This window comes from Podarcis erhardii (assembly GCF_964252035.2).
Source record: "Podarcis erhardii genome assembly, chromosome: 11".
Taxonomy (NCBI): domain Eukaryota; kingdom Metazoa; phylum Chordata; class Lepidosauria; order Squamata; family Lacertidae; genus Podarcis; species Podarcis erhardii.
In genome coordinates this window covers 45,224,740-45,246,488 of record NC_138501.1, presented here as the reverse complement: position 1 = coordinate 45,246,488, position 21,749 = coordinate 45,224,740, and the positions used below count along the sequence as shown (strand labels likewise).

The window sequence follows — 21,749 nt, the reverse complement described above, 5'->3', positions numbered from 1 at the left end:
GCAAACTTTTTCAGCAGGGGACCAGTCCCCTGTCCCTCAGACCTTGTGGGGAGCTGGGCTATATTTTGGGGAGAAATTGAACGAATTCCTAAGCCCCACAAATAACTCAGAGATGCATTTTAAATAAAAGCACATATTCTACTCCTGTAAAAACACGCTGATTCCCGGACCGTCCGCGGGCCAGATTTAGAAGGCGATTGGGCCGGATCCAGCCCCTGCGCCTTAGTTTGCCTACCCATGGTCTAGGGCAGTGGTTCTCAACCTGTGGGTCCCCAGATGTTGTTGCACTACAACTCCCATCATCCCTGAGCTCTGGCCTTGCTAGCTAGGGACCCACAGATTGAGAAATGCTGATGTAGGGTCACTAAGGAAGGGGAAAGAGGACAAAACAGCACTGAAACAGCACTGAAACAGCTTTAGAAGAGGATTAGCCAGCCATGATGCCTATGCTCTGTCGCCACAGTGGGGGGCAGAAATGCATCTGAATACCAGTTGCTGGAAAACCCAGGAGGGGAGAGTGGTCTTGTGTTTGAATCCTGCTTGCAGATTTCCCACAGGCATCTGGTTGGCCACTGTGAGAACAGGATGCTGGATTTGATGGGCCATTGGCCTGATCCAGCAAGCCCTTCTTATGTTTTTACGAGAGAAATAATGGCTCCATTCCTAATTTATTATCCATCAATCAGCCTTCAACAAATATCTAGATATTTGTTGATATACAAAATCTAAGAAAAACAGGCACAAAGCAACAACTAAACAGAAGATCATAGAATCCTAGAGTTGGAGGGACCCCTGCAATGCAGAAACGTTTTGCCCAACAAGGTGAGGAGATTTCACCCCTCCCATACCCAAGAATCTCCTGATGATCTCCTGAGGTCTCTGCTGACTCTACAGAGAGGAGGAGCAATGTACTGCTCTCTACTTAATTAGTCAAGTGAGTGAGTCAGTCTCTGTGTGAGAGAGAGAGTCAGTCAGTGTGTCGGAGAGAGAGTGCAAGAGATTGTGTTTAGTGATAAGATTGCTGCTAAGAGCAGCTGCAGGCACTCAGAGTATAGCATTGATTTATGCTTAGAATTTGTAGCTCTGTATATAGTTTTGTATTATAGCTGTAGCAATAGAATAAAAGGAAGATATTCTACAGAGCTGCTCTCCGAGTGGTTTATACTCTGCAAGACTCTGCAAAACGCTGCTGCGCAACGACTGTATTATTGAGACAGTGAATCCGGTGCTCTCAGCTCCAAGCTGTGAGTCCACAGCACTGTGACCTGTTCCTGTGGGAAAGGAGGTCTCTGGCAGTGCTACCCAGCTCGCCTAGCCCAGTCGGGGCTGTAGTGCATGAGTCCAGTTGGTACACTGGCTCAAGGGCGATGCTGACACAAGGGACTTGAACACACAACCCTGAGATTACGAGTCTTATGATCTTACCAACTGAGCTAGCAAGGCAGAAGTGTCCTGAAACAATACAAAGCGGACACCTGTTGGCAGAGGCCTCTTTGCACAGCTGGAAAAGCTTGTCAGAACAAGATTGCTCTCTGTTTGCTTCCTTGTAGGTGCAGCTAGGGCACTCCAGTGATTTCTCGACAGGAATGCTGTTCCGCAGAACAGGGGCAGCCACACTGAAAGCCCTGCTCTGAGACAGACCTGTATCAGCAACCGAAAAAAGATTCCTGTGCCAAGTAACACTGATCCACCATGCAAATGTAACAATTTACTACTTCTATTCTGCTAGCACAAGAGGGGAACTACCCCACTCCTTTCCCCTACAGACCCTTTCCTGTGCACCCTCTAAATCAGGCCCAGGGGGAGATGGGAGCCTCTGGAGAAGATCTCCCCGCATGCCCCACAGAGGACCTTAAGGTCCATAAATAGCAACACCCTAGAGGTCCCAGGCCCTAAGGAAGTCAGATTAGCCTCAACCAGAGCCAGGGCCTTTTCAACACTGGCTCCGGCCTGCTGGAACGCTCTGCCTCATGAGAACAGGGCCCTGCAGGATCTGATTTCTTTCCACAGGGCCTGTAAGACAGAGTTGTTCTGCCTGGCCTTTGGCTTGGAATCAACTTGATCCCCTCCCCCTCTTTCCTTTTTCCTTTTTCCTTCTGTGATGGAACTCCTATTTGGGGACTTCCCTGGCTTTTTTCTGGCTCACGTAGGACCAGTCTGGATAGTTAGCCTTGGTGAAGACTTGACGTTTTCATCCCCAAAAAGTTTTTGATTTGAGTTTCCATTGAAATTAGGCTGTATTTTAATGTTTTTATGTTGTCTTTTAATCTTGTTTTTAAGTTGCATTTCAATCAATTTGTTTTTCTATCAGGTGTTAGCCGCCCTGAGCCCGGTCTAGGCTGGAGAGGGTGGGGTATAAATAAAAATTATTATTATTATTATTATTATTATTATTATTTGGGGAGGAGAGGGGAGGAGAGAGAATGGAGGTGCCAGTGGGTTAATGGAATGACAAACCGCTTTGAATTCAGCCCATTGCCTTTCTGCCATTTGCAGGGAGGATGAGAGCGATACAGATCATTGATCCCTTAACTCCTGGAATCCTGGCCTGAAGATCGGCCCCTGCAATGCCCTTTAATGCACACACGGCAAGAGGCAGCCTTCCTGCCAAAAAACCTACTTTTGCTCCCTGGATGATGAACGGCGTTGACAACATTGTGAAAATGCACCAGGTAATCTCTTGGCATCACCTGTCGCATCAAAATGTTCCCTGGAAGTGTTTTGTCAGCCTTATCGTTGTTCATCATAAAGCACAGACATTTGGTACCTTTGATTATACACGCAGAAGTTTTGTAGAATTATTTTCAAGGGTTATGTTCCAGGCTTACTTCTATTTATTTTGTCACTGCCGGAGCATTGCAAAAAAATATATGAAATGAAATGAAATGAAAACTGAAAACCCAAGCAAACGCCTCCATCACTGATCAAGATAAATGCAAAGATGTCAGGGGGAAGCTGATAGGAGGTGTGAACAAACAAAGACTATTGTTCCTTTAAATTATTTATATTTATATATATGTGTGTGTGTGTGTGTGTGTGTGTATATATATATATGAATGAGAGAGATGTCAGAGTTTATGGAACCGACCCATCTATAAAGTGTGCTTGCGAACAAACCTTGTTTTGACTGAGCAAATCGTTCCTTAACCTCTGCTTGTTCTTCTGTAATTTACTAGGCATCATCTTCCCTGTTCTGAAGTCAAAACTGCTGAGGTCAACAGTGTTCCCCAAGTATCTCGACAACTGGGGCTTGCTTCGGAATTTCTTCCCACTCGGACTGCAAATATAAAGAACAGGAGAATGAGAAATGCTTCATTCAGAACTTAATACTCCTGGCTGGATCAGGCCAAGGTAAGGTAAAGGTAAAGTGACCCTTGACCATTGGGTCGAGTCGTGGCCGACTCTGGGGTTGTGGCGCTCATCTCACTTTATTGGCAGAGGGAGTACAGCTTCCGGGTCATGTGGCCAGCATAACTAAGCCGCTTCTGGCGAACTAGAGCAGCGCACGGAAACGCCATTTACCTTCCCGCTGGAGCGGTACCTATTTATCTACTTGCACTTAGGGGTGCTTTTGAACTGCTAGGTGGGCAGGAGCAGGGACCGAGCAACGGAAGCTCACCCCATCACGGAGATTCGAACCGCTGACCTTCGATTGGCAAGTCCTAGGCTCTGTGGTTTAACCCACAGCGCCACCCGCATCCCAACGGATCAGGCCAAAAGCCCACCTAAATCCAGCATCCTGCGGCCAATCAGTTGCCTGCAGGAAAAACTGCAAGCCAGACCCAACACAGGGGCACTTTCACCGCCATGGTTTCCAGTAACTGACATTATGGAGCTTTTAACACACGTCTTTTTCTGCCCAAAGGCCACATTTCCTTATAAGCAACCTTTTTCTAGGTCTAGGGTGGGGTGGGGTGGGGTGGGGTGGGGTGGGGAGACACGACAAGCCAGGCCAGAGTCTAAAGGACAGCAAAGGAATGGTTATGACCTTCCTATGTACAGCAGTTACAATCCAGTTGTGCAAAGGTCAGAGGTTTAAACATATTTCCATCCTTTGTTCAAGGACACATTCCAGCCAGACAAAAGTAGTCACCAAGTTGAGCCAAGGAAGGGAAGAATCCTGAACGCTGGAGGAATAGAACGGAATGGCCACATTCTGCCTGCAGGCAAGAGGTTCCTTGAGCTTGCAAAAGATTCATTCCTGACCACTGAGCCTACACCGGTCCCCAGATCAGTAACTGATTTATAATATATAATTGATACGTACTAATTGATTTATATCACTAATAGATTGTTGATTATTTTACTGTTAGGCCGCCTGCCAGTGCGCTTTTTATTTTTTTGTCAGTGATGCTTTGTGAAGTGTTTCTAATGTTGTACACCACCCTGAGATCTTTCAATAAAGGGCAGTATATAAACTGAATACAAAACAACTTTTTCATCCTTCGCTTCAGCACAAAAAAGGAGAGGGGCAGAGTAGGTTAAAAACGCCACCTATAAGACTGATTGTAAACTCAAGGACCAGGGCCAGAAGTCATAACACCAAAGGAAAGGGGAGTGGGAGGGAAGAGGAAGAAAGCAAGCTTGGGGACCGTTTTTTTTTTCATTAACAGAAGTCTTACAATGACCAGCTGGAATTGAAAGCTGTCAAGAAAACCAGGCCACTAAAGTTGCTGGTCTTTCAGCAGAGATTCGTGTTGGCCAAGCCTGCTTTAAAAGAAAAATGAAGGGGCACCTGGGCTTCTAAAGGTAAAGGTAAAGGGGCCCCTGACCATTAGGTCCAGTTGTGACCGACTCTGGGGTTGCAGTGCTCATCTCGCTTTACTGGCAGAGGGAGCTGGCGTTTCTCCGCAGACAGCTTCTGGGTCATGTGGCCAGCATGACTAAGCTGCTTCTGGCGAACTAGAGCAGCACACGGAAACATCGTTTACCTTCCCGCCGGAGTGGTACCTACTTATCTACTTGCACTTTGACGTGCTTTCGAACTGCTACATTGGCAGGAGCAGGGACCGAGCAACGGGAACTCACCCCGTCACGGGGATTCGAACCACCAACCTTCTGATCGGCAAGTCCTGGGCTCTGTGGTTTAACCCACAGCTCCACCCGTGTCCCATCTGGGCTTCAACCAGGTGTTTAAACAACATCTTTGCAGCCAATCCACACTTTGCACCACCAGGCACACTTGCTTTTACGCTTCTGTTTGGACCATGCACATGGTTTACAAAGAGGAGCTGTGTATCTCCAAATACTTTGCAGTAAGGGCAAGGGAGACACACACTTACCAGTGTGTCCTTGGAACACGCCTAATGTGCATTTAGGGGAACATACACCACTCCTTTGCACTCTGCGTGCTCTCCACAGGAAACACCAGGGCAAATACGCGACCAGCTGGCTGCCATGAAATGTGCAATCGACCCTGCTCTGCGGTGAACAGGACGTGAGTAGGACGTGAGAAATTCAGGTTCTGGTTTCTACTGAACCAAGCAGCTCGGTGGGTGGATTCTGGCAAGCCAACATCTCTCAGCCTAAGCTCCTTTGCCAGATACAGTAGTTAAAATGTAGCAAAAAAAGAAAAATCCAATTCACTTTTTTGGGAGGAACCGTTTGACCCCTCGGGGGTATCCCACAGTTTATTTGAGATACTTCCTAATGGAGATAGCTGCCATGTTCAAAATTCATCAAGACCTCATTCACACATTCTTATCCATCACCCAGTTTTCATCCACTTGACAACTGCCAATTGAGTGCAAGCACCGATGGGGGTGAAAATGCTGCCATTGAGCTGATGCATAAGATCCACGACAGCTCATTCACACATGGCGCCACTGCCAAACAATGAGCATGTACATCAAGCCCCAAGTGCTAAGCAGCTGAGTGACAAGGGATCAATACTTGTGCGAACCCGCCTACAGACACTACTGGACGTGCTCATTCTCATCAAAGACCTCTTGCAGCTTGGCTAAAACGGTCCTCAAAAAGATTGCAGGCGTCTGACGGCATACAAAAGGATTCTGCCTTTTCAAATGCAGTTCAGAAGCTTGTTCTTCAGGGCAAATGCCCAGAGATCAGGTATTCTCTTTGGAATGCAGCTTTGAAGCTTCCACAAAGCCACGTGGCTCCAGGAGCCCAGCTGAAGTGGTGTGACTCTTTTTTTGCAGAGCGTTAGGATTCCTAGGCTCACACAAAAGAGTCAGAATGAAAGTGGCGCCGTTTTAAAATAGATGTTTCGAAATTAAAACTGCACTTACAGGTTCCTGATACACGTCTCCTTAAATAACCTCGGGTGACATACGCTTCAGGTTACAGACGCTTCAGGTTACAGACTCCGCTAACCCAGAAATAGTGCTTCAGGTTAAGAACTTTGCTTCAGGATGAGAACAGAAATCGTGCTCCGGCAGCATGGCAGCAGCAGGAGGCCCCATTAGCTAAAGTGGTGCTTCAAGTTAAGAACAGTTTCAGGTTAAGTACGGACCTCCAGAATGAATTAAGTACTTAATCCGAGGTACCACTGTGTAACTAAACCATAAAGCAGTTTTCTCCTCCTATTTTCCTTTTCTGACTAAAGCCACTGTTGTTTCACAGGCCTGCTGGGGCAATAAAAAAAAAAAGCATGCACAGCCACTGGCCAGAGCTGATGCGAACTGTGGTTTAGCAACATCTGGAGGGCCAAAGGTTTCCCCAGCACCTGCTTCTAACCATTTGCAGCATGCTGGCTTTCTGGATGCTTTTACAAGTTCCTTCCGCCTCCACGCATTTTGGAAGGGCAAAGGCCCCTGCAACGGGCACACAGATCAGACGGCACAGCTCGCTGGAACCCGGTAATAATTTGCAACAGGTTCAGAAGTACAGCAGATGTGAATGGGGTGTGTGTGGAGGAAGTAGAACTATCAAGCAAAATTCAGAACATCTGGATGAAACATGGACAGAAATACTGCTAAAAAAAAAAAGATTAAATGCCTGTTTTAAGAACCAGGTTCCTCTTATTTGCCTTTATAAAACCAATGTTTCAGAAGAAGGCTTGAAGAGGAAGTCCACCCAATAAAATCACTTGAAAAGAGATACTCTGTTCAGATGGACTTTTAAAAAAAATACACAGTGGCTCTTACTACTGTAATTAGTCAAGGAACCAACCTCAATTAATAAGGCCACTCATTCATGTGGGTGACACATCATTTCCTAATGTGAAAGACCAGTCATATTACCTCTCCTCCTCCACACACAAGATAGATAACCTTCCATCTGCCACAAATAGGGCATCATTCAACTAAGCTAAAATCACACACACACACACACACACACACAGAGAGAGAGAGAGAGAGAGAGAGAGAAACATCCCTCGTTCTCTTAGATTCAAGTGGGTGGCTAGGGCAGCTCAGAACGGCCTTCGTGCAATGCTAGAGGCCTGGCTAGAAAGCTTCAAGGCCACAGCTGCTACAAAAAAGGATTGAAGAAAAAGAAATATGAATTGGCCCTGCTCTGTAGGCTGGGAGCAGCTAGAAGCCTGGTGGAGTCGCAGATCTTTGAAAAGTGTAGACTTGCACATGCCGGCCAGCTTCTGTTTCGACTTGAAATATTCATTTTGGGCTTCTTAGGTAAAGGTAAAGGTAAAGGTACCCCTGCCCGTACGGGCCAGTCTTGACAGACTCTGGGGTTGTGCGCCCATCTCACTTAAGAGGCCAGGGGCCAGCGCTGTCCGAAGACACTTCCGGGTCACGTGGCCAGCGTGACATCGCTGCTCTGGCGATTCTGATTCTGCTCTGGGCTTCTTAGAAGTTCATAAAGGCAGGAAGCAGGCAGGAGGAGCGCCGGCCCAAAATGGTACCCATAGAAGAGGTGCCAGAACTGCGCTCTGGCACGGTCTGGCTTTATAAAGCACTGCCTATCCTTGTATCAGCAGCACCAATCATTTTTCACTGGGGCTCATGGGAGTTGAAATATACTCGGAGTCGAGAGTGGATTTCATGCTCTTTATTCAGCTCATAGTGGTGAGGAGGAATGGAAGTTCCCCCAGAATGTCTGCTTTATATACATTATTTACACAATGGGCCCCACGTGACTGGCTAATTCCGGGATTCTCCTGTAGGCCAATCAGGTTGCTGATTCACTTCCACCTGGAGCTGGATTGGGTGGCTCCTGTGGATCAATCAGACTGTTGCATTCTGGATCCTATTGTTCTAGGACCAATCAGACAGCTGCATTCTGGATCCTATTGTTCTAGGACCAATCAGAGTGCTGCATTCTGAATCCTATTGTTCTAGGACCAATCAGACTGCTGCATTCTGAATCCTGTTGTTCTAGGACCAATCAGACTGCTGCATTCTGAATCCTATTGTTCTAGGACCAATCAGACTGCTGCATTTTGGATCCTATTCAACTCAGTACATAACAGGAGTTGTAGTCCAAAACATCTGGAAGGTGCCAGATTCGCAAAAAAGGCCCTCTAAAGAACCTCCAGGCCTTTATGGAAGAGTTGCTGCTTTTCAAAACAACCAGGGAGCCACCACAGCACACCCTGTCGCCTTAAACAACGCCTCTGCAATCTCATCTCTTTCAGCGGGTTTGCACAGCGCAGCTGCGTCAGAAGGCAAACAAGCCTGTTGACAAGGGACAGGTAGGCACCAGCTCCCAGCTCCATTTCCCTGGCCGCAACGCCACTGACAGCAGGTTTTCCAGACACCGCCTTTGCAGCTTGGAACGCACAACCCAATACTTAAAAGTGAAGGATTTGCTCAGTCAGAGGGAACCAAGCTTGAAAGGGAAACTTCGTCGAGCACAACAGCACTTGAAGGCTTGCTTCCCCACTGCCAAACCCCATTACCTAAGAGTCAAAACACACACCCGCTGCCATGCAACAGGCTCAGATTACCTTTCACTGCAAAGATCATGAAAAGCACTCATCACATTCAACTAGCAACAACAGCGCTCGTGCCGGTCGACTGTTTTGAGGCTAGCAATGGTGCAACTGTTAAAAGTCTCTGCTCTTTTGCTGGTGCATTCACTGCTCTGCCCGCTTCTGGCCCTCAGAAGCTGGCCCAGAAGGAAATGCGGCCCTCGGTCTGAAAATGGTTCCACATTCCTGCTTTTAACAGTCCTGCAGAAAGAAGGAAGCTCAAGCAAGCAGCTGCTTTTACCTCTGTCAAAAATTCCCATTTTTTCTTGCATCTGGGCAGCCTAGAGAGAGAACAAGTGGGCTGCTGCGGTGTCATTTGGCAAAATGTAGCAGCTAAGAGACCGGGTTTGAATGCACACTTTACCTTTACAATGCCTTCAAACAGTGTTCAAAACTAGCCTGGGTGCTAGGAGCATTTTGCACTGGGCTAGGGACGTGGGTGGCGCTGTGGGTTAAACCACAGAGCCTAGGACTTGTCGATCAGAAGGTCGGTGGTTCGAATCCCCGCGATGGGGTGAGCTCCCATTGCTCGGTCCTGCTCCTGCCAACCTAGCAGTTCAAAAGTATGTCAAAGTGCAAGTAGATAACTAGGTACCACTCCGGCAGGAAGGTAAACGGTGTTTCCGTGCACTGCTCTGGTTCGCCAGAAGTGGCTTAGTCATGCTGGCCACATGACCTGGAAGCTGTACGCCAGCTCCCTCGGCCAATAAAGCGAGATGAGCTTCGCAACCCCAGAGTCGGTCATGACTGGACCTAATGGTCAGGGGTCCCTTTACCTTTACCTTTATCAGCCACTTGCGGACAGATGAAGATGCCTGGGCGCATGATGTCTCCACCATCTGGAGGTGCATGCCTGGGAATCGCTGCATCTTTATGTTTTCATACACTAATACCCCATCCTGTAGAATTCTATCAGTTATATTATATCCGCATATTCAGATTGAATTCCAGGAATCAAAATGCCTTTTCTGTGCAGCCTGAGCAGCAGCAGTGAACAACGGTATAGCTAATTGTTGAAGCTTGATTCTACTTACCCCATACTGCCCTGCTCACAGTTGCAAAGAATGGTCCGTTTCACCATTAAGAAAAAGAGGTCAGAATAGGCCAGGATGTATGTGGAATGTCCCTGGATCAAGGGACTTTTCTTCTTCTCAAAGGTCTTAACCTAGCTGAAGGTTGTCATCTGAACCAGCCAGATGTTGAACTGAGAATCAATCACCATCAGTCCATCATTTGAAAAATAAGACTTTAGAGCTGTCTTCCCCAAAATGGCAACTAGACATTCAGTTTTGGCGACTGCAACCTTGCTTTGAGGAGCTTATATATCTGAGTTTCTAAAACTGCCTTCAAAGTGCACCACCCCAAAAAAGGGGGGTTCTGGGCACTGATGTGTGCCCCTCACAGAGTTACAATTCCTTTTTTTAAAAAATAAAATAAAATAAAATTATATTGAAACTTTTCAGGGGGCACAAAGTGAAAAAATGAAGGGGGAAAACCAAAAAGGTGCTTGAAACTGTAACCCAGTTCTATATATAAGTACGATATATATATAAGTAATAGATTCTGGTAGGGAGCCATGTTGGTCTGACACAGTCAAAGATATATAAAAAAATTGTCCAGTAGCACCTTAGAGACCAACTAAGTTTGTTCTGGGTATAAGCTTTCATGTGCATGCACACTTCTTCAGATACACTGAAAAAGAAGTCACCAGACCCTTATATATAGTGGGAGAGTGGGGTGGGGGTTTTCTCAGGAGGATAGTAAGAGAGGGGTGATTGATGGGGCATAGGTGATGAGTCAATCAATTTTTGATTGGTGTATATATATATATACACACATTAGCAAAATTTACAGTTATAGTAAAGGTGCGGGTTTAAGGTAGCAGAAAGATTAAAGGGAAGAGCTTCCCCTAAGAACAAAATAAGCAAGCATATATAGAAACATAGAAGGGACCCCAACGGTCATTCAATCCACCCCCTTGCAATGTTTCAGCAAAATCCACTTCTGTGAAATTTGGAACTGCTGGTTATTGTCCCACTTGGAGCAAAACACAGATTTCAGGCACATGTTAAGCACGTTTCCTCAATTTCAATTAAAGCCCAAAGACATTGGCTGCGTACACATTACCAGCTTAATATGCTGCAAACATGTTCTTTTGCTCAATTCGGAGCAAAGCTGGTTTGGGATTAAAGGTAAAGGACCCCTGGATGGTTAAATCCAGTCAAAGGTGACTGTGGGGTTGCAGCACTCATCTTGCTTTCAGGCTGAGGGAGACGGCATTTGTCCGCAGACAGCTTTCCGGGTCATGTGCCCAGCAGGACTAAACCGCTTCTGGTGCAATGGAACACCGTGACGGAAACAAGAACGCATGGGAATGCCGTTTACCTTCCCGCCACAGCGGTACCTATTTATCTACTTGCACTGGTATGCTTTCGAACTGCTAGGCTGGCAGTAGCTGGGACAGAGCAACAGGAGCTCATTGTGTGGATTTGAACCGCTGACCTTCTGATCACAGACCACAGCGCCACCCGCACCCCTGTTTGGGATACAATGCATTGAAACATAGCATTTCATAAGAAACAACAGGATACTGTATCTTTCGCACCATAGGACGCACCGGACAATAGGACGCACCTTGTTTTAGAGGGGGGAGAACAAGAAAAAAAAATCTCTCCCTCTCTGCCCAGCGCCCCTTCAGCGAAGTGGCAGGAGGTGCTGCGCAGAGAGGGGGAGAATTTCCCCCCTCTTGTTTTCCCGCTCTAAAACAAGGTGCCGTTTAAGGTGTGTTCAGGCGGCTACCTTGGAAGCCTGGAGAGCGAGAGGGGTCGGTGCGCAATGACCCCTCTCGCTCTCCAGGCTTCACGTTCCTTTCAACCTGCTCTTTGGGGCTGGCGGGGGGAAGCCCACCACCAGCCCCAAAGAGCAGGTCAGGGAGCAGCGGAAAGGCGCAGCGGAGAAGCTGCTGCCATAGTCACGTGTCACTTCTCCAGATGGGAGAGAGTAAGCGGGGCTTCTTTAGCCCCACGCGGCTCTCCCGGCTGGAGAGGTGGTGTGCGGCTAAAGAGGCTCCAACATTAATACAAAATCAGTGTTAATCTTTGTTGATGCGGAGAAAGCCTTTGACAATATTTCTTGGAGATTTATGAAGAAAAATTTGGAAGGGATGGGAGTGGGACGGGGGTTTGAAAATGGAATAGAAGCAATTTATTCAGAGCAGAAAGCAAAGTTAATTGTAAACAATGTGGTGACAGAAGAATTTAAAATTGAAAAAGGAACACGACAAGGGTGCCCCCTATCCCCTCTGTTATTTATTTCAGTTCTGGAGGTGCTTTTGAACATGATTAGGGAAGACCAGTTGGTACAAGGAATACAGGTCGGAGCGAAACAATTTAAACTGAAAGCTTTCGCAGATGACTTGGTTTTAACATTACAGGAGCCAGAATCTAGTACGAAGAGAGTGTTAGAGTTAATTCATGAATTTGGTCGGGTAGCAGGGTTCAAACTGAACAAGCAAAAAACTAAGGTTTTGGAGAAAAACTTGACATCTTTGGAAATAGATGAGTTTCAGAAAGAGACAGAATTAAATGTTGTTAAAAAAGTAAAATACCTAGGGGTAAACCTGTCTGCCAAAAATCTGAATTTGTTTAAAGATAATTATGAAAAATGTTGGTCAGAAATTAAGAAAGATTTAGAGATCTGGTCAAGATTGAAACTTTCCTTGATGGGCCGAATTGCAGCTATAAAAATGAATGTATTGCCGAAGATGTTATTTTTGTTTCAGACCCTACAGATCATAGACAGAGTGGAGTGTTTTGGGAAGTGGCAGAAAGATATTTCTAGGTTTGTCTGGCAGGGCAAAAAGCCCCGAATAAAATTTAAAATACTAACGGATGCCAAAGAGAGAGGGGGGTTTGCCCTGCCAGATTTAAGGTTATATTATGAAGCTGCGGCTTTCTGCTGGATGAAAGAGTGGTTATTACTTGAGAACACTGATGTCTTGGATGTCTTGGATTTGGAAGGGTATGACAATGCTTTTGGGTGGCATGCATATTTGTGGTACGACAAGGTAAAGGTTCATAAAATGTTCAAAAACCATATTGTCAGAAAAGCTATATTCGCAGTCTGGACAAAATATAAAGACTTATTAGAGAGTAAAACCCCGAGGTGGTTATCACCAGTGGAGGCCAAGGCTAGAAAAAGACTCAATATGGAGGTCGGATGGCCAAAATATTGGGAAATGATAGAAAAAATAGGAGACAACCGGAGACTGCAGAGCTTCGAAAAATTAAAGAATAGGGTGCAAGATTGGTTTCACTATGCTCAAATTCAAGAAGTCTTTAAGTCTGATAAAAAAATAGGATTCCAGGTGGAAAAATCGAAACTAGAGACAGAACTGTTAGAACTTAAGACTAAGGTACTTTCGAGAATGTATAACTTGCTGCTTAAATGGAACACTCAGGATGAGATAGTCAAATCAGCCATGATAAAATGGGCTCAGGATATTGGGTACAACATTATGTTTGAAGACTGGGAAAGGTTATGGACCACTGGAATGAGATTCACGGCATGCAATGCCTTGAAAGAGAATATTATGAAAATGATATATAGGTGGTACATGACCCCAGTCAAGCTAGCAAAAATTTACCATCGATCTGATAATAAATGTTGGAAATGTAAGGAGGCTGAGGGGACATTCTTTCACCTTTGGTGGACTTGCCCAAAAGTGAAGGCCTTCTGGGAAATGATCTACAATGAGTTAAAAAAGGTGTTTAGGTACACCTTTCCTAAGAAACCAGAGGCCTTCCTCCTGGGCATTGTGGACCAAAAGGTGTTAAAGAAGGATAGAACATTTTTTATGTATGCAACTACAGCAGCAAGAATACTCATTGCAAAATATTGGAAGATACAAGATCTTCCCACGCTGGAAGAGTGGCAGACGCAGTTGATGGACTATATGGAACTGGCTGAAATGACTGGCAGAATCCGAGATTTGGGAGAAGAGACAATGGAAGAGGACTGGAAGAAATTTAAGGACTATTTACAAAAAAATTACAAGTTGTATGAATGTTAAGAATCTGCATGATTTGGAAATTTGAGCTCCTGCAATTAGATTGGGAAAACAGAAGATTAAGTTATAAGTTAGAAAAAGTTGAAATTTAAAGTTATTTTATGTATTATTTTAAGGTATAAACAATTGACAAAAGGTACTTTAAATCTAGAAGTAAAATATTTTGAAAGATATAAAAAAGATACGAAACAAGGTAATAATTTGCTGATATGTTTATTGTAAAGAACGCAGGGTGAGGGAGATGTGGGGAAGTCCAGTTAGTAACGTAAAAATGCATTTTGAAAGATGGATTGTTTTTCTTCTTCTTCTTTTCTGTTTGTTCTTTTTTTTTCCTTTTCTGTAAATTGAAAATGTAATAAAAATTTTATTTTATTTTTTTTAAAAAAAGAGGCTCCTGCCATAGCCGCGCGTCACCTCTCCACCCAGGAGAGGGTCGCAGGGCTATGGCGTCTTCGCTCCATTTTGAAGGGGGGAAAGTGCGTCCTATAGAGCGAAAAATACGGTATGTAGATCGTGGCCAAAGCTGCGTGCACACTGCTTCCCAAATCTGGAGTGGGAGCACACTGAGTAACAGGAGGGTGTGTGCACAGCCACCCTGAGGTCTTGTGTCATGAGGAGGTTTCAGTTCAAGAAGTGCAGGAAAGCCAAGCAGGCTGCTGGAGAAATGCTTAATAGAAATAAAAACTCCTACGCCGCGCCCTTGTCCACCTCTTAACGATAAGGACTCCATATCCAACAAAGTTCTAAAGAAAACCTCACAAGCCTTGAGAATGAGGTTGGAAAATAGAAGCCTCTTTCACAGGGCTAGCTGAGGGGAGAAGACAGTTTGAGAAACTAGAGGAGAGATTTCAGCACAACACTAATTTTAGGCTTTTGAGATCAGCCTGAAATGCAAACTACCATATTCATTCTATACCCACTTCTCTTAACCCCCTTTTTTTAGAATAAATGGCAACTTTGTTCTTTTTAACCTTTCCTCTGCTTTATGTATTTTGCCAAAGTCTGCTTAAGACTTTGGTTTTTTAAAAAAGAAAATCTATATATAATTCATAGAAGAAAAACATTTAAAGGTGACTTCTAACTAAGGTTGCCAGATATGAAAAAGGAGAAGAGTAATAACGTGAATTCCTATACATTCTATGCCAGTTTGTATCTAGTTAAACAGTTGTGTTCTACATACACACAATATTTCTCTAGGCGCCATCCCACAACTGGTATTTAAATATATACATAGATTATTTGCAAGATCAAGACCTTAGCTTTGGGATGCTGGAGTCTACAGAAGAACACATCAAACAACAAGCCCCAAGCTGTCTAGTTTGCATTTCATTTGAGGGGTTTTTTTTGTTTTTGGGGATGTGTTGTGTTGTGTGTGTGTGTGTGTGTGTGTGTGTGTGTGTGTGTGTGTGTGTGTTTTTGGCAGAAGACTGACATCATTGCTCAGGGCCTGGGACTGAACCCGCTCACAGCCTGTTTTCCCCCATGTGGAATTCCAACATCAAAAGTTCTCTCTACATATTAGGAGGCTCTACAAATTAGCTTCCTCGTGTGGGAAATGTTCTCTTTTTTTTTTTAATAAGTTTTTATTGTTAAAATAGTTCATCATTAATACACATATACAAACATACAAACATACATTTCATACAGTCCTTAAAAGTGTTAAAACATACTTACACTCAATCCCACAAATAATTCCTTTCCCTATCACCATCCACCACCCCTCACCCCACCTTTGTGTTTGACTTCCAATCTACTCAATTACAATTTCTTTCCACTTCTATTACTTTCTTTCACACACCTTTCACATACTTCTTTTTCTATTACACATTGTTATCCATCTTATTTGATATTTCAGTATTTGAAACGGAACTTGTTTATTCTAATAGGAGTTCTGATTTTTCGATATGATTTTGCAAGTATCTTTTAAACACTTTCCAGTCCCTATCTATCTTTTCTTTTGAAATCCTTCCAATTTCTTCCATTGTTTTGGATATATTGTAATACTCCAATAATTTGGCAAGCCACTCTGTTTTTGTCGGTATTATACCACTTTTCCAGTTTTTCGCAATCAATAGCCTTGCTGCTACTGTTGCGTATAAATATAAGGTCTTATCTTCTTCCTTTAGGCTTCCTGGTACTATTCCCAATAGAAAACCTTCTGGTGTTTTCCTAAATGAGTATCTAAACATTTTTTTCATTTCATTATATATTATTTCCCAAAATTGTTTGATGTTTAAACAATTCTACCATATATGTATATAGTACCTTTTCCCGTGTTGCATCGCCAGCAGACATCACTACAATTTTTATTCATTTTTGCTATTCTTTCAGGTGTTAAATAACATCTATGTTGCATTTTAAGGTAATTTTCTTTCAGTATATAACACATAGTGAATTTCATATCTTCTTTCCACAATTTTTCCCATTGTTCAAACATAATATTTTTCCCAATATCTTGCACCCATTTAATCATTGATGCTTTAACCAATTCATCCTTTGTTCCCCACTTTAAAATCAGATTATACAATTTAGAATTTTATTTTTATTTTTATTGTATTATTTATCGAATTTTGATATTTCTTTTTCAAATCCTAACTTTTTGTCTTTCGCTAATCTATACTTAATTTCAGTGGCGTAGCGTGGGGGGTGCAGGGGGGGCCGGCCGCACCGGGCGCAACATCTGGGGGTTAGGGTTGGGGGCGCAAATCCACGTGTTAGGGGGCGCAAATTACTTGCCTTGCCCCGGGTGGTGACAACCCACGCTACGCCACTTCTTAATTTGAATATATTGGAACCAATCACTAACATGAGCTTTAATTTCTGTGTAATCCTTTAATTCCAATTCTCCGTTTTCTTCCTTTAATACAGTTTTATAGGTAGCCCAATTTTCTTTCATATTTAATTTTTTCACTGCGACAATTTCTGCTGGCGATGCCCACCAGGGAGTTTTCAGTTCTAGGAGTCCTTTATATTTCTCCCATATTTTATATATAGATTTTCTGATTATATGCCCTAGGAAGCCTTTATGTACTCTCACTTTTTCATCTATTAGATAGGCATGCCATCCAAATCTCGTCTCTACTCCCTCTAAATCCAATACATCCGAGTCATCTAATTTGATCCATTCCTTTAGCCAGGTCAGACCCACCGCATCGTGATATAACTCCATATCTGGGAGACCAAATCCTCCTCTCTCCTTCTTATCTATCATTATTTTGTGTTTTATTCTTGGCTTTTTCCCTGACCATACGAATTTAGCCAAATCTCTTTTCCAGTTATTAAAACATTTATCTCCTCCTAGTATTGGGATACTTTGAAATAAAAACATCATCCTTGGTAATATGTTCATCTTTATTACCGATATTTTCCCTAGTAAGGAAAGATTTAATTTCCCGTGTGGGAAATGTTCAACCTTACTGAAGAACACTAAGTATCTGCTCAGCAGCCATTTCTCAAATCAGCTTGCTGTGGGACTCCTAAACACATTTACTCAGAAGTAAAAACAAAATAAATTCCTTCCAGTAGCACCTTAAAGACCAACTAAGTCAGTTCTTGGTATGAGCTTTCGTGCGCATGCACACTTCTTCAGATGAAGAAGTGTGCATGCACACGAAAGCTCATACCAGGAACTGACTTAGTTGGTTTTTAAGGTGCTACTGGAAGGAATTTGTTTTGTTTTGACTATGGCAGACCAACACGGCTACCTATCTGTAACTGGAACTCAGAAGTAAAACAACCCTTAATCCCTAGAAAGCTCGTTTGAAGTGGTGATCTCAAAGTGCAAACCTTTGCAGGTTCAGTTTGAAGTAAGATCCACCCAGCGTCATCAGATTTACTCCTCAGTAAGTGCATACAGGGTGGCAGTATTACAGTGCAATCCTGTCATGTTTACTCAAAGGTAAAGGTAAAGGGACCCCTGACTGTTAAGTCCAGTTGTGGACGACTCTGGGGTTGCAGCGCTCATCTCGTTTTATTGGCTGAGGGAGCTGGCGTACAGCTTCTGGGTCATGTGGCCAGCATGACTAAGCTGCTTCTGGTGAACCAGAGCAGTGCACGGAAACGCCGTTTACCTTCCCGCTGGAGCGGTAGCTATTTATCTACTTGCACTTTGACGTGCTTTCAAACTGCTAGGTTGGCAGGAGCTGGGATCAAGCAACGGGAGCTCACCCCGTCACAAGGATTCGAATCGCCAACCTTCTTACTCCCAAGCAACAGAGTATTGTTGATGTTTCAAATTCAGTCTATAATTTTTATTATGATGACCCACCCTTTAGCAGCAAGTCCCAGGGCAAGTTACAATAATTTAAAATTCAGTATAAAAAATAGTGAAAACAGACTGCAGTCACATGAATGGGCTAAACTTTGAAGTCACGTAGTTCAGGTGTATGTGCATACACGCAATCCTCCATTCTTCAGTCAGGCAGAAGCACTCAAGGAGTGGGAGTGTAAAGGGGTGTGGTCTGGGGAGAGGGGTGTGGCTTACAGAGAAGGCGTGGCCTAGGAAGAAACCCAAGGGCCACATCTAGCCCTCTGGTCCTGAGATTTGTAGTGCAATTCTTGAGCGCTCAAAGTTATTTTCTTATATCTCCAGTTATTCTCACAGTAGCCCTCTCAGGTAGGCTATTGATATTAACTACATATTGCAGCTTGTGTAGGTTGGACCTGAGTTGTTATTATGTTATTATTATTTATTACAATTATATACCGCCCTATACCCACGCTTCACAAGATAAAATCACAAAAGGGTATTGTTGCCTCTTCCAGGCTCTTACCCAGGGTTCGTTTTCCTCGGAATAAGGGGCAGCGGAGACTGCAGTGTCTTTAGGATATGAGTTTAACTTACACATATATGCAGCCCAAACCTACAATGGAGGGGCTCACAGCATTAATACCCCAAGAGAGTCGTGCTTCTCTCATAGCTGCAGCCTTGGCTTCAAGTAGGAATCAGGTATGGCTCTGTCTCTCCCAGCCTGAAGCCTGCAGCTTCCCACTTTGAGGTTCACACACAACTCCCAACTCTGCCTTTGTCTTTTCTAACTACCAGCGAGTTGCCATGTATATCTTGCTCTCTAAAGACGTTTTACTGGCTCAGTCATCCTCTTTTTCGTGGAATTAATTAATGATGATGAACTGGAAGGCAGTGACAGGCCATATACCATATATATGTGTCTTGCAACACACTTTATATTCTTGCAACACACTTCAAACAAAAATAGATATGAAGGGAAACCTCTTACACACTAAAAATTGGCCCCATCAACTAATGTTTTCACTGATTAGTCAAATGAGTAAAGCTCTCAGCACTATGAACACCACATATTTATAGCACTAAGATCTACCCAGATCGTTTTCGTATAGCAGTATTGCACATTTTAATAACCATCAAGATCATTGGCTTCGATAAGCCAACTTTTTGGTATTGTAAACTTAATCAGCGTTTCATATCTGAAGGCTGGGAAAATCCATTTCTCCTGTGCTACATGGCCTTAGGGATGTATCAGGTACACACACATCCACACGGCGAACTCATATGTGATATTGATGGGGAAAGTATGTACTGCAAGCCTAAAAGAAATAATTACAAAATGCATATGAGTCCAGATTGCAACACACTAATAATACTGTGAACTTGCCTTGTATCTATTGGACTTGCGTAAGATTTCCTTCATAACTGAAGAGTTTTGAAAACCTCTTCCTCCATTTCACTTGCCTTCTCCCCATCTCAGGGAAGACAATATCCTAAGCATAGTCAGGAGACTGGGGAGAGCTGCATCAGCACCAGAACCAAACTTGCGTTGTGTTCTTTTGAGTTTGTGTGGCCCTGAACGCTACAGACTTACGTCCGCCTTGCAATCTTTTCTGCAGTCTCGGGCAAGTCACAGCCTCTCAGCTCAGCCTCAGCTTCCTATCTCTGAAATGGGCATAACTGTGGTCTATTGTGCAAGGCTGTTGCTGAGAACAAAAATAATAAAGGTCAGCAAGCTGGAATCTCTGTTCCAAATAATTTGCACATAAGCAAGGAAATAGAAGACCAAGCTCTTGTGCTTGCAGGTTCCACCAAGGTAGCAGTTTTAGCTTTTTTGTAAACTGTTGGAGGTTTTATTACAATCAAATGGCACACACATTTTGTCGAATAGAAAGCTAAACAGACTGGGCCTGAGCAGCTTGGGGATGGGAGACCATTGTGGGGACATGAAGGGGGTGAAACTACAATGCAACTGTGCTCCTCAAAGGCAGAGGGGAAGAGCAGGATATATATATTTATTTGCCCAATTAAATCTAGTTCCTTTCTGGGAAGTATCTTCTGTCACATGTGGTGGACTTGTGAAGAGGTAAAGGCTTTCTGGGAAATGGTATATAATGAGTTAAAGAAAATGCTTAAAAATACTTTTGTTAAGAAAACAGAAGCCTTTTTACTGGGTATAGCGGGTGAAGAGATACCAAGGGAAGAGAAAAGACTGTTTATGTGTGCAACAACTGCAGCAAGAATTCTCTTAACTCAAAAATGGAAACAACAAGAAGTACCATCGAAAGAAGAGTGGCAGATGAAGATGGTGGACTTTGCAGAACTGGCAAAGCTGACAGAAAAAATCTGAAACCAGCATGATCAAGTATTCCAAAAGGGTTGGAGTAAATTTTTATGATATCTGGAAGATTATTGTAAACAATTAACATCATTAGCAGACTTGTAATGAGAAATTTTCTACCTTTCTATATTTATTTAGATTTTGAGCTATTTTGTAAGGAGTGTAATTAGAACTGGAAAATGCACAAAATGCAATGATACAAAGTTAATTTTGAAAGCCATGAGGCGGGAGGGAAGGAAGTCGATAGGCTCTAAAGAGCCAGGGAGGTAAAATGGATGATAATGATGTGAATGTATATTATTAAATGGAAAATAAATAAATAAAGTTACACACACACACACACACACCCTTCTTCCTCTCTTCCAAAGCGCTCAGGGGAGTGTTTTTACCCAACAACCCCGTAAATGAAGCTGGTAGACCTTGACTCGCTCAGGGCAACCAGGGGCGGTGCAAGACATTTTGCCACCTGAGGCAAAACTTCCTGCTGTTTTCTACACGATGGAGCTGGAGGCCTGAGGCTCTGAAAGGGCCTCCTCTCAAAGAAAAGCCTCGACACTTCACCAGGTGGGACAGCAGTGCTTTCCGCCTGGCGACGCAGCTTTGCCAACTCACAGGCATTCCAGAGAGATTTGCCACTGGTTTTCCTCTGCTCCGAGGGGCAGTGAGACACTGTGCCGCTCCCTTACCTGGGTTGCTTCGGTGGCAGCAGTGGGCCTGAGGCCCACCCCATGGATGCCCACGTGGCCCTGCAGTCAAGTGCAATGCCCAGACAGGCCAGGAGGGAGAGAGGCCCTTGTGCCGGAATTCGAATTCTGGTCCTAAGTTGTTAAGTGCTTTTCCAGGTTAACTTGGTCCTTTAGCTCAGGCGCATCCAACTTTCAAGAGACTGCAATCTACTCCCACTATAAAAAAACTAGCAGTGGATTAGATACCCATTGGATTGGCCAGAGTTGCTGAACTTTTTGGAACATAAGCCAAAGGTGTTGAGCTTTTTTGGGGGGTCAGGGCCCTGCGATCGACCATGATCAACCAGAGACACCCTGCGATCGACCGGTAGATCGCGATCGACCAGTTGGACACCCCTGCTTTAGCTTATCGGCACCTAGTGCAGCTTCTTCAGGTGAAACAAACTGTGTGCCAGCACATTCCACAGAGTAACCTCACTGATGCCCTTTTAAAATGTGTTTAAAAATAGAGGTTGTTC

At 44.0% G+C, this 21,749-nt stretch overlaps 1 protein-coding gene across 1 annotated transcript in view; it reads right to left on the bottom strand.

Moving 5' to 3' along the window:
* MBD2 (methyl-CpG binding domain protein 2) overlaps nucleotides 1-21,749 on the bottom strand; it is a 66,779-nt gene that overhangs the window by 27,416 nt on the left and 17,614 nt on the right. The window contains exon 2 of the mRNA XM_081881673.1: nucleotides 3,118-3,277. Coding sequence (XP_081737799.1) covers nucleotides 3,118-3,277 — 160 coding nt within the window. The remainder of the gene's footprint in view (nucleotides 1-3,117; nucleotides 3,278-21,749) is intronic.